The 13648-nt window shown below is 44.4% G+C and overlaps 1 protein-coding gene across 9 annotated transcripts in view; it reads right to left on the reverse strand.

Annotated features, from left to right (window-relative positions):
• Nucleotides 1–1315: 1315 nt before the first annotated feature.
• SCML4 (Scm polycomb group protein like 4) overlaps nt 1316–13648 on the reverse strand; it is a 117096-nt gene continuing 104763 nt past the window's right edge. For all 9 annotated transcript variants that reach the window (XM_040627594.1, XM_040627591.1, XM_008704977.2 and 6 more), the window contains one exon: nt 1316–12517. In XM_040627594.1, the coding sequence (XP_040483528.1) occupies nt 12392–12517 (126 nt within the window). In that variant the 3' untranslated portion in view covers nt 1316–12391. The remainder of the gene's footprint in view (nt 12518–13648) is intronic.

Genomic DNA, 13648 nt, shown 5'->3' on the forward strand with positions numbered 1-13648 from the left:
CCAGCTGTACTGTTTCGTCCTTCAGTGTTGGCTGCTTATGTCACACAACTGCTGTAACCCAGGGAGAGATGCCTCTCTTCATCATGGTGTTCCCTCCTTCGTTTCCAGGTCTGTAAGTGCTGAGGTTGCCAAACCTATGTTCACATCTGACAGAAAAACCTAGCACATTCACTTTGGGATTTCTTCCCCGGTTGGACCTTTTATAATTAGGATACTATATTTGGTACAACAACAAGAAAAAGCTAGTAACGGAAGCTGGGTTTTCAGAGCTTGTGTCCAACTGTTAGAGGAAAGCAGGCTCAGAGAAGGGCCCTTAGGACCAGAGTGTGTGAGGGCACCTGTAGGTGGGTTTTGGGGGGTGGCTCAGGGACTTCACAGACATGTGAGAAAGGCTACCTAGTTTGGATCTGTGCCGGGGGTGGGGGTGGAGGTAAATTTGGGAATGGTTTTGTTTGAGACAGGGCAAGTAGCAAGGTTAATATTTTCAGAATTTATTAAGTTGTAAGCAAACCAAGGGCAAATAGTGAGAGAAGGCTTTGGGGGTCTGTGCCCCCAATCCTTCTCAAGAGCTGTCCCCAGGTCTTCCTCTGGCCTTACCCAGCCACAGAAAGCTCTGGCATGGGAGGACCCCTCCCTGCCCCTGAATTTGTTTCATTGAGAACCATCCTGCCTTTGTGAAGGATCCTTCCATAGCACCAGGGACAGGATGGTGGCCTCTGAGAGAGAATTGGCAGGTCAGGGTGAGAGCAGGATCAAAACGCAGGAACAATCATGAGCCCCTAACAGCGAGAGTCACAACCAGCCCACTGGAGTAAACAGCTGGAATAGGTTTCCAGGTTCAACTGACACTGTTCGGGAGGCTTTTACAAGCACTGTTACTTATTTCAGTCCTCCCGAGTACCACTGGAGGCAGCCCTCCTCTTGTCCCTGATTACTAACCAGGAAGGAAATGCTAGAGGAGAGACTGGTCCAAGATGACCCTGGGCAGACACCCGGTACTTGGCGCTCTGATCAAATCTCACGTTCCTTCCCTGCATTCGCTGCTGCCTTGTACTTACCAGAATCGGAAGGTCAGGGAGACAGGAGGTGTAGTCAATAAAGAACCCTGGGCTCCTGTGACAAGTCACTCCCAGCCAGCTCGGTGCCGGTGCCGCCAACGGAGGTGCTGCAGGCAGCTGTGAATCAGGACTTTTCGGCCTTGGCTGTCAAAAGACCTCCATCTGAAAGGCTTTTCCTTGCTATCCTCCTGTGGGAATTAGGTCTAATGAAATAATAATGAACGTAGGGAAGCTGATCAAAGAAAAGATACACAGTCTCACGTAAATTCCATTCTTTATTAAAATACAGAAATACTTTTTACAGCATGAACAGAAAATACTGCATTGTCTTGGAATCTTAAGATTTAGAAATTTTATTGAATCACGCTCAGGCCCACGATACACTGTACTAGAAAAAAAATACTGCATCAAAAATGAAAGCAAAAGCACCCCAAAATATTAAAATCATTAAGGCCAGTAGTGTTTATTTAATGAAACTACATATCTGACTATAGTGTACCTACCGGTCACTATTTAAAGGAATATATTAAAAATAGATCTCTAAATAATGAAAGAATTGACCCAAAGGATAAAGCTCACACAAATAACAAAAAGGCTTTGAAAAATTAAAAGCACATTTCAATACGGTGCTTATATATAATTGTCTATTTGTTAAAACACTGTATATTGTAAAAAATGAGCACATCGACCCACTCCCAAAGAGCATGCTTGCTTGGAGCCTGCTTATTGCAAATGAGAGATCTGTAAATATATGCAGTAAGAATACATATATGTTTATACACAGATAATTATCTGTATGAACAGCATGTGATGCAATTAACCTAGAGGATAAATAACTTTAATAAACTACATTTTGAGGCACATGAGGAATAAAATTCATGTTCTTTCTAAGTTATGGACACAGCATCTTTTCTCCCCCCTGTTTTTTGTACCTTAGTGTAATGCTTATTTGCATTTAACCTAGTTATCTTATGTTTGCATGCTTTGCAAACTGAATTACAGAACCAAATTGCCTATTACAATTTACCATTATGTGACACAATTACATAGGTACACTTTGAAGGGAGAGGATTGTCCCGATATTAGGAAACACTGATTACATCATGCTTACAAAGAGCAAAAATTAAGGATAGGCTCTTTCCCAGGTGACAGAGTTTACTGCTCTTTCTCTCCAGTGTAAATGCTGTTTCCCATTACAATGAGTTTTATTCATTGATTTCTGGTCTGCAAAATTAGATCCATTGAAATTAAAAAAAAAAAAAAGAAAGAAAGCTAGGCCCTAAAACTACACCATTTCCTAAGCTCAAAGCTCGACACTCTCCAAGCACTTCTAAATAAAGCATGAAATTGAAGTAATGTTCCAGAATTCCATTATGTCCACAAAAAGTGAAAGCACAATGAATTTTCAAGTATTTAGAGTATCTGCAATACATATACCAGGCCTTCCTTGCACACACACGTGCCTCAGCATGAGCAAATGATGCATAAACTTTCACTGGATGACCTTTATCTCAAATTGCCAAACCCAATCATAAATACACACATGAATATGCATACACACACCCTTTTGAAATCTTTAATTAGAAGGGAGGAAGACCATCTAGGTAGAGAAAAGACAATGCAATCAACCCTATTTTTCTTTTACCGAGATGGGGAGATGACCTGCTTGTACCCTTGGTTTCTAGCTCTTCCATGCAGTGCATTGTTAAGAACAGAAGCTTTACCAGGTAAAGGGTTCAGCTGCCACTCTCCCAGGTGGAGAGAGATCAGAAAGACTCCTGAGTGGGCACAGCAGGGTAGAGAAGTAGAATAAAGAGGTGGAAACATGAGATTAACTGAGCCTGAGTTGAAAGAATCTGACAATAAACCCCTCTACTTACAAAACAAAAGGCATAACATTTCAGTCATCATCATTCAATCTTGAAAGCTTGGAGAACATGGATTTCCACTTGCTCAGATGCCCTTGTTATTTAGCAAGAGCCTTGTCAGATAATTACAGCCTGGCCTAGCTAGGAAAACGCAAACCTTTTGGCCCAGTGACGCTTTTACAATGGCACTTAATTAACAAAAAGTTAACAAAAAGTTTTCGCTGTTAGTGTAAAGAAAAAATGGCAACAGAAGACAGTTATCGTGAAATGACTTTGTTTCACCCATTTTTATTTAGTTTCATTGTGTGTGTATAGAATAAAAAGCAAGTTTATCTGCAAATGTACGTAAAGGAGAAAATCTTCATATTAATAAAATTATGTCTAGGTATATGCAAGAGAGAAACACTGTAATCAACCAATGTCTATAAAATGGAAATATTTGCTATATAAAGCAACTGATCTTTCAACATTTCTGGAGGATGAGATGAGCTCATTTTTTTTAATCCTCAAGTGATCAAAGATATAGCTGGAAGATGACAGCAAATTAAATATTGTGGTTCGAATATGATGGATAATGAAAGAAATTAAAATCCTCCAAATTCTCACACTTAGGCAGAAACACTTTCAGATCCCGTGGTGGAAACAAGTTTGATTTCTAGAAAGACCTGAGGGCATGTGATTGTGCTGGATAAAGGCCAGGAATAGAGCATCCCCTTTCCAGAATTTTGCTGCCTTTCTCTCTCTTCTAAACCACATTTGCCTTTGAGAAATATATCATCATCTTTCCCTACTCAGACTTACTATTGTACACTTCTCAGCAGACTTGTAAATGTCCAAAAACAAAACCTTACCCCCAAAATGCTTCAGAGATAGGTCATTGTGCCTCATCTTTGATCCGGGCTGGCCCTCCTCATTTACACTGAGGAACTAGCCTGGCTTTGGTCACAGGGGGTACAGTCAGTGTTAAGTGGGTCTGGACAAAGCTACATGTTCCATAGAGAGCTGTGGAATGATCGGAATTGCTAATGGATGTCAGAGTGACTCCATGCAGATTGCAGGAGGCATCATGGCTGGGAGAAACAACTCCTGCTTCTCAAGATGTATGTCAGATTGTCTCTAGGTCACTTGGCTCTTGACCTTCAGGACTGAATGAGGAGGAATCCCCAGAGGGATGGGCGTTTGGGCCCGTGCTTGAGGAAGGTTGATGAATTGTATTAGGGAGATGTCAGGGTGAGTCACAGAATGAAGCATTTAAAAAGGATAGGACTCAAATAAAAATAAAAGTTAAAGGAACAGGATTCTTATTCCCAAACTCAAGGATAGACCGAGAGGGCTAGACCTTGAGAAATGGAAAGAGCAAGTGGAGATCAGGCCGAGAACATGACAGAGCCAAGGAATGCTGTAGGCCGGTAGTGAGAGGACAGTGGAAGGCAGGCAAGGGTCAGGACTGCTGAGCCAGGAAGGGAAGAGACTACCTGTTAATTCTTTATTTCTCTCTCCACCCCCGTCTCCTTCCCAAAAGCATTTGAGCTAGTGGAATGGAGAAAAACAGAAAGGGGGAAGCAAGGAATCACAGAGACAGACAAGAAGGAGGGAAGGGAAGGGAAGATGAATGAGAGAAAGGGTAGAAATGAATGAGAAAGGATGGCAAAATCATGCTTATGTGGCTTTGAGGAAGAGTTATGTGGCCATGAGAGAAGAGGATAAGAAAATATCTAGTGGAGGTCAGACAGGGGAGAAGCAGAAACTACAAGTCATAAAACACAAGAGTGAGGAGCCAGCGGCCGCACTGGTCTTTGCTGAGAGTAACTACTGTCACTGCCTTTAAAGGTCACCTGGATGCCCCTTCCTTTTGCGGCTGAGACGGGGGTATGGGATGGGTAGCTTAGAGAGCTTGTTTGTTTTGCGCTGCCCCATCGTCTGCCCTCAGAGTTATGTGGGACCCATGGGGCATGACATGGAGAAGGTTCTACACCGGAGAGGAGCTGTCCAGGTGTTCCTAACGTTTCTTCCAATTCCTCTGGGATTTGGTGGCTCTAGCTATAAAAGCAGGGTCTGTATATTTGCATACGCTCACGATACCCTGAGTTTACCATGCCCAAAGATACAGCGAGAAGATTACTTTAAAACGAACACGGTGTGATACAGCCAGGTGATGCTCCCCTTTAAAGTCGTATGCATTGCAGCTCCTTATACCAATGCCTGCCTGATATATTTAAGGTAAGACATGAATTGTGGCTGTTTTTGTTCGAAGTTTTGGACCAACTGAGGAAACACTCAAGGAAAAGACAAACTAATGAGTATGGAGAGACGCCATTTAAAATCTCAAATGGATTAACTATGTTGTTCGCCAGACACCACCCCAGTGGCTTTGGCTGGTTCCAAAAAAAAAAAAAAAAGAAATCCGCTCCCAAGGGACGACGGTACAATTCCAACCACACTTTGAAAGGAAAGTGTTCTGGCCTCTAAAGATGACCCCAGAAGAGATGAACTAAAAAATACCTGGGCAGTGACAACATCCTTGGAACACGTGCCCAGGCTTTTAAAGGCAGTTTCCTTGAAGGTGGAACGCTCTAAGTTTTGGTGTGGTTATGAAAAAAAATCAGTCCTATGATTCTGTTCTATGTAACCACTTGGGAAAAGAGAGAAGCCCCAGATATTTCTGAATCTGCTCTCAAGGACAGAGATGGGTAAAGCAGGCAGAGGACAAGGGAAGGGTCTCTTCTATTCATCTCCTTCAGGCTTGCTGCCATCTGCATGTATGACAGAGTGGCTTGTGCGGGAGGCCCAGTTTGGCAGACCTGCCCTCTCTAAGGTGAGTGAGGTCCTGGGAGTGCAGGGGTCATGGAAAGAACTCCCTGGCCTTCCCAGAGAGATGTTTACCTCCCTGTGCAAGTTTACGCATAGATGGAAACCCTATTTGTAAGAGGCGTGGTGGATTGTGAAGGAGCAGGAAAAGATGTTTTAAAAGTAAAGCTGTAAATACTACTCTCTAATGCTTGCAATAGACCACAAGGCCAATTGGAATGTGAGATCTTAAGACAAAGGGAGGCAAGTGAAATGCAAGTTGGTGACTGGGGAGGTTGGGAAAGCCAGGAAATAAAAGGCCGCATGCTCTGCTTTGGCCATTCTCCTTTCAATAAAGATAACAGGCTTCAAAGAGAAATTAGTGGCTTCTCGACAAAAATATGCAAACTAGTCACGCATGCATGCATTCATTCAGTTCATTAACAAGGTGCCTTTTATATGGCAAGTGCTATGTAAGGTGCTAGCTAGTATCTACTTTTTCCAAGCACCAAGATTTAAATATTTTCAGAGAATCTGCTCCGTAATCCAGAATTTTACCTAAGTAAGCTACATAAACTACATGTTTAGTTTAGTTTGGGGTCTGATTTCTAAATCATTGCTAGATAGTTCTTCTGATTAAGACAAAATGCTCTAGAAAGCAAAATCTCCTTTTGCGATCCATTCTCAAACATCCCCCAATTTCCACTTCCAGTTGCATGAACTCACAAATACACGCTCACTCGTGCATGCACACGCAAGCACGAAATGTGACTTGGGCCTGGGGCCATAACTGTGTCACTCTTTCATACCTTCACGACAGACCATGTTTACTTTTCTGTCATCAATTATAACATTTTTATCTAAACCAAAGCTTTCTTAGTTCATCATATCACTAATGAGTACAATTAAGAGGCCCTCAGCATCTCATAGCATTTTTTTCACAGTTAACGAAGCACACGGCCTTATAGATTGATTCACACGAGCCTACGTAACTCACATGCTTATGTGACCACAGCCAGCTTTACAGCTGCACTCTAGATTCTCCCAGGATATCCTTTTGTGTGTGTGAGGCCACAGGAATTTTGCTAGTTTCAGGACAGGGCTGATGAATCGGATGGCCATGACCTGACTAAGTTCTACATTTATATAAAGTGTCCGCTCTATCCTCATGTAGCAGAGCTGGGATCTACTTGCCGGTGTCGATTTGTATTATAGGTGTGGTTACTGCATGGACGAGCTCTGTTTTAAAAAGAGAAAGATTGCAGAGTTGGCTTCATCTCAAATGTCTGTGTGTGATTCACAGACATCTGTGTCTCCCTGAGAAATAACTTTTTCACAACCAGAGCTGTCCAACAGAGAAGCCACTTCCTATGGGAGTGAACACCCCCTAATGAGAAGTAGTTGGGCACAGCCGCTTCTCAGGGCTGTGGGGAAGGCGATCCAGCACTGGGTGGGGAGGCAGAGCCCTCCTGAGATTTGAGGATGCTACATGTATGATGGAGGCGGCATCAGTCATACGGGTGACGGTGGAAGGGCACTCCATTCGGGTCTGCTCTTTCACAGTGAGCGCTTCGGAAAAGCAAGGTGCAGGGTGTGTTCCAGAGTAGGATCTAGTAAAGACGTTGCTATTGGCCTTTTGAATCAAGCATCAGTGCGTGGAACCAACTCTAAGGCTCAGGTCAGCGGAGCGACAGAGCAGAGCACGGTGGGCCGGCAGCCCAGAGCCAGTCTGAGTGGTATACTGAGACCCTGTGGACAGAAAGCTGCTGCTGTCCCCACAATGCCTGACGTCATTATTTGATCAACTGCTGAGCCAGCTCTTCGCCTTTAGATGTGTCTCCACCCCTCTCCTGCCCACATCCTCTTAATATCGACTCTGGGTACGGCTTCCTCACCTGGAGGAAGGTGTCATTCTTGAGTTCTGCTTTCTATCTTTTCCTCTGGAGGAACTCAAACTCAGTGCTGAGTGAGGAGAACCGCCCTCAGGCTTTGTATGTAGGATTTGAAAAGCACAGGTCTGGGGCCCTGCTTGAGAAAGCAGGGAGTGAAGAAGAGCAAATCTTCCTCTAAAAATGTGCTTTTGCCCAGAACTTCTTCTAAGGGGAATTTCCTGAAGTCTGAGAGAGCCAGAGTGAATGTTCTTCTTAAGTACCGCGTTTTGGTGAAGTCCATGTGTGATAATACCACTGTAACCACAAAGGAATTTACCACAGGAAGTATCCCAGCTGTTGCTTATTAGCATTAGAACAAATTACACAAAGCAAATTGTTAGCAGACATGTTTCCATAATATTTAACTGGTGGCAATAAATAAGAGAGATTCTCTTTCAAGTAAATGTTAGATTTTCAAAAATCCAGCTTCCAATTGTCCATGAAGGAATCATCTTCGATTAGGGTAACCACTGGAGGGAAGGACTCCTTGGAAGCTGAGGCGCCCAGTGCTCTTCCCTCGACAGCACAGCCTGCAGTGGTGCTGGAAGCTGAGGGGCTGTGTGTGAGTGCAGCGGGGCCTGGGCCCTGGGGTCACATCACAAGACGGAAACAGGAATGACAGCATCTCCAGACGTCTGACCATCTGCTGGATTCACCTCTGGGGTTCTCGAGTGGCCTTCTCATGCCACCGGGGATAGAGGACATGGCAAGACCACAGCAGAGCTGGGCAACCACTCAGTTCTTGGAGTGTGTTTATGACAAAAAATAAACCACATCCACCAACAGGCTTTCTTTCACCCCTCTCCTTAACAAAACATTGCAGCTTTAAAAAGACCTAAAAAGGTCATCTACTCCCTCACAATCCCATGTCTTGTTATCTGAGGTTTTAAAAAAAAGGTGAGTCCAATCTCTTCATCCTGAAACCCCGCTAGGGAAGAACTGAAGAAGTGCCCTGTCAGAGCATTCGTCACCTGCTCACATGTACGAAAACCTGGCTAGGGAGAAATAAAGCAGAATATTTCCATCTTTCAAGACCTTCTGACAATGACTAAACCCAAGTCCTTGGTCACCTCTGGGCATTTCCAACTATCTTCAGAGATATGACAAAATTCTCCTCGAGCAATCTCAAAAAATAATTTAAAAATGATTTTAATTTTAAAAAGTAAGAAAGATTCCATACAGCACATAAATACAAAAATAGGTTATTGCAGCTTCAAGGGTTGGGACTGTGAGAGGAGGTGCTCTTTTACTGTTTTCCTAAGAAATTCATAGTTGTGTCTTCTGTCTCTCACCGGTATCCTTCTCAAGCAAAACAACCTTAGCTCAGGACTCCTTCCCAATAAATTCAAATAGCGTATTTGGTTCTCCTGAGGAGCTCTTCGCTCGTTCTTCCTGATGAAAGAAAAAAACCTTGGCAGCCCTGCTGAAGAGAAATGGTGGGAGCCTGGTGAACGCTCTGGTGGGCACTAAACAAGGCGCTCAAGACGTCTGTTCCCTGCCCCGGGGGCTCCCCGGCTAGGTGTCCCGCCTCAGTCCCAGGGAGCCCTGGCTGGATGGTGGGGGCTACTCCCCGCCTGAGGGAGGCCGGCCGGGAACCCGCACTGTCCCCAGCTGCCTCCAGGGCGCCCCCTGCTGGCAGTCGAGGGGATACCTCGTCCTAACAGCGGAGAGCGGGTTCTGCTTCCAAGTTCTCAACTGGGGAGGCATTTTAAAAGGAGCAAACGCAAGAGCTGACGGGCTCTCAGTCTCTTCCTTAGGCCCTTCCAACCACTGTATTAGGAAACACACACACACCCTACATCTTTTACCTGATGTCTTCACAAAGGAATTCCTGTACTTACGAAATACTTAAAAGGATTTAGGCAATAGAATTGTCTCTAGATTTTTTTTTTTTAACTGTTTAAGAGACACGGGGATTGGAAATGTCTGGACATGCACACACACACTCATCCACTCTAATTTGGAACGATGCAGAACTATAGCATTATTCACCAGCACCTGAAGCAAAGCTACCGCAACGGAATGACAAGTACCAGATCTGTACCAGTGTGGGGCTCCTGAAATACGCTCGCGTGTGAACGAGTGACACACGTGGCCTGACTCTTGAAGGTCCATTTAGAGGAAATGGCCTGGCATGCTTTACATTTGCTGTGCTATTTAGCTGCCTGGTTTGACAAGATTTTTGAAAGGGGTGAAAATTAATTATAATTGCAGTATTGCTACAATAATTTGGTTGGCTAATTGCATTTCAGTGCAAAAACAGGCAAGGAGGAATTTCCTCCCTGGGTTATTTTCTGATATGGCAGCATTCATTTTAAGAGTAATGAGATTTTTAAAAAGTCAAACCTTAAATATCATGGCTTCAGCAATCTGTCCTGCTTAAAGTTTAATGCAAAATGAGATCGCACCTCCGTGAGAGCAGTTACACGTGAACATGGATCCAGTTTTCTCCCAGACTTGAGATGAGAAAATCTCTCTCCCCCAAAAACTTACTCCAAGTATCTCTCTGACATTGTTTGGGGATGATTTTAATTTGGGGGTACCAACAGTCATGCTTTGGTAGTGAGGGAGGCACTGGCGAGGGTGGGTGGGAAGGTTTCAAAGTTTCTCAACAAGGTATACACGTTGATGGAAGAGGCACGACAACTTTCAGAGGACTGAGCAAAAACAGCGGCTGGGTTGTCATGGGGTTTTCTGGATCTCACCACTTTCAAACTGGCAGTTCCAAATACATCAACTAGCCAGGGCCTTTTGAGGGAACTTATCTAACTCCAGACCAGGCCCGAGCACTTACAATGAACAAACCTTGAGGGCCAGAGTCATTTGATCACTTTGGAATCTTGGAAGACTGTCCCGAGCCTGATTCAGGGTAGTATTGTCAGGTGCCGAAAGCAACCGACACTAAACCCTTCCGCAACCTGATGACTCAAGCTCAGTTCGGTGAGCAGGTTTAGGACATTGTCCTCCTTCCCGTCTCTGTCATGCTGTAAGTCCAGCCACCGTTTGTGTGTCTAAAAAAGGATTTTGCTAGGATGGGCTTTCTCAAATATTGCTCATCAAAGTGGGTCTAACAGCATGGCATGGAATCTTTCTTATGGTCTTCCTCTAAGTTCTGACTGATTTATAGAAGATCAATATGCAAATCTAGCCTGGCTAGCCTCAAGGTTGTGCAGCTCCTGGCCTGCACAACGGCACCTCGTGGAGGGGGAGGGGGAGGAAATCCCCCCCATATACCCCCTTGCTCCGTTCATCACCTGAAATCCCCTGCTCCGCTGCATCCCAGAGAAAGGTGTGCTTTTTCTAATTTGCATTTGGGCCAAGGGAGGCCCTGAGTTTTCTTTGCTCCTCACCCTCCCAGAGACTGCAGAGTCTACTATTCATCTCCTCACCTCTAACACTGCGGATGTTTTTAAGGAAGAGGATATGCCCGTGGCAAAAGTGAATTCATTTTGAAAATACGTTTCCTCTTTAGCGAGGGAGGACGAATAAAAGAAAGAGGGAAAGAGAGAATGGAGAAGGATAAAAAGAAGAATGGAAATGAGGTTGCCCTCTGCCTCGTAAACTGGGGACTCGTTGTCCTTCCTTGGACACAGCTGTAAAGGGGTGAAAAATCAATTTTTTCCTATTACTCCACGGTGAGGAAGGAAAACCATTTGTAAATGGAATTAAACCCAATAACAGCATGTCTGTGTATCTGTTGAGAACTAGAAAAATTAGCCAGCGGTACAACTACATAATCCAGCAATGTAAAGAGAAACCCACACTCTCCCATTTCAAAGCTTATCTGAGACATTTTTCTTCTTTTTTAAAGAAACACCCATGGCTAAATGTCACTAAGACTCTTCAGCGTGCCAACACATCAACACCCCAGTAAGGACTCTGAAAGGGAAGGAACTCCGAAGCCCCATCTGGGAAGAACATACTTCCAAAATTTTTGTCTTTGCTGCTTGTGCATCTCAGTCAGTCAATACTGACTGGATATGAACGAGAACGTTCTAGAAGATAGTTTCTTCCCCAAGCTGCAATCTGTGGTGCTGTCAAAGAAGTTCCCCATGTCTGTGTAGGCTAGATCTTGTTCACGGAGACCCTAACCCATGCACTGAGTACTAAATCAGCAGGCTACTGCTGGGAGGGTCCTGAAACTTCATTAGCAGTCTGCCCTCTAGTGGGGCAACACAGTACTTCAAATAACTAGGAAGAGGAAAGATTTTTTTCTTCTCTTTCAGAGAGCAAAAGAATTCAAGTTTTCCAGATAGTGCAAAGTGAGGAGGCATGTTTCCTCAGAAGACAGCTTCCAGAGCTGAATTAAGCAAGGCTCACGATGACAGGTCCCCGGGGCAGAGTTAAAGACAGGTGGTGCTACGGTGGAGTCCCAGTAGAGACCAAGGTCTTTCTTCTCACAGCCTTGGAACCATCCAGGGTTTTCCTTGGGCAGTAGCATTGGGTTCCCTGCTCGCTCATCATAAAAACAGGATCCAGTCTCAGAGCAACCAACCTATCAGGAATGCTAAAATAATAGGCTCTTCCATTATTTTTGGCAAATCATTAACACAGAGGAGCCTTTCAAAAGGGCCATGTTGAATTTTTTAAAAGGCAGAAATGCACAAGTTTTATAAAAAGACCCAGTCTTTGCAGCTGTTATTTTTCAGGAGAGAATCCATTTTGTGGTGGTGGCTGGACGCTGGTAAGGCCGAAGATGATCTTGAGACCTGCTGTCTGGACTTCGCTTCTATCTTTTTAAAAAACTTCAGAATTTGGCTTGCTTCAGTTTGTCAATATGGTGGCAGAGTTTCAGCGCGGGTCCCAGTTTCAGACCCAAGTACTTCATGACCATATCACTCTTCAGCAACAAGAGGGCATTGCCATCAATCTCCTGGTGGAACAGGATCAGAAAAAAGAAAATCCGGAAGATGGTCAGATTAATCAAACAATGGCTATAGTTAACACGGAGTCAGGGGATGAGGTAAGGGAACGTGGATTCACTCAGGCACACATTCTCTTAGTCCCCAGGCAATATCTTCTTTTACAAAATAAATTAAAGCAAACAAATACTATGTGTTCCTCTTCCCATAATCTCCCTGAGGTCATATGAGACACTGGGTCTTTCATATCCTTGCTCCCCTGATAGAAGGAGCCAAACATAAACCCCAGTTATGTTCCCAATATCCCCCATGTGATGTTTATCTCCTTATCTGCTCTAGGGCTAAAGGGGCAAAAAGTTTGCAGCAGACATTATGTTTGTGTCCCCCACCCAAATTCAAATGTTGAAATCCTAACCCCCCATGTGATGGTATTTGGAGGTGGGGACTTTGGGAGGTAAGGCGGTCATGAAGGTGGAGCCCTCAGGAATAGGGTTAGTATCCTTATATAGCAAGATGGCAGTCTGCAACACGGAAGGGGGCTTCTCACCCTGATCTTGGACTTCCGGCCTCCAGAGCTGAGGAATACATTGCTCCTGTTCATAAGCCAGCCGGTCTGTGGCACTTTGTTATAGTAGCCTGAACAGACTAAGACAGAGTGCCATCCATAGACCCTGAAACTAACAGTTACCCAGTTACCCTTCCATTTCAGGTGCCGGCATGAGGCCTTGGTATTCTGCCCATAACCCTACTCTCTTGTTTCTTTTCTTGGTAAGCCCACCGACCTTGAGCTGATTACCAAATTGCTAATTACACTTGATGAGGGATTTCAGGTGTTTGGCCCTGTTAATAATACCAGGTGGCATACAGCTAAATAATGCACCTGCTTCATCTCAGCGTTTAGCACGAAGAACTACTAAGGGGATGCCAATCCCTTGAGGTCGTGGTATTGTTCCCATTTGTCTCTGAAAACGGTAACCCTCCAGAATCATGTCGAATTCATGAACCTAGTAAGGCTCGGTTTCCTCACTCACCTATACTGTTATTTTCATGTCACAAGAGACAAAGGGTAGATAGTTTGAGTGCTCAGGTCGGGGGGAAGAGGCAGTTACAGGACTCATACAACTATGCAAGGGCCCCTGCCC

This window comes from Ursus maritimus, unplaced genomic scaffold, assembly GCF_017311325.1.
Source record: "Ursus maritimus isolate PB19 unplaced genomic scaffold, ASM1731132v1 scaffold_13, whole genome shotgun sequence".
NCBI lineage: Eukaryota > Metazoa > Chordata > Mammalia > Carnivora > Ursidae > Ursus > Ursus maritimus.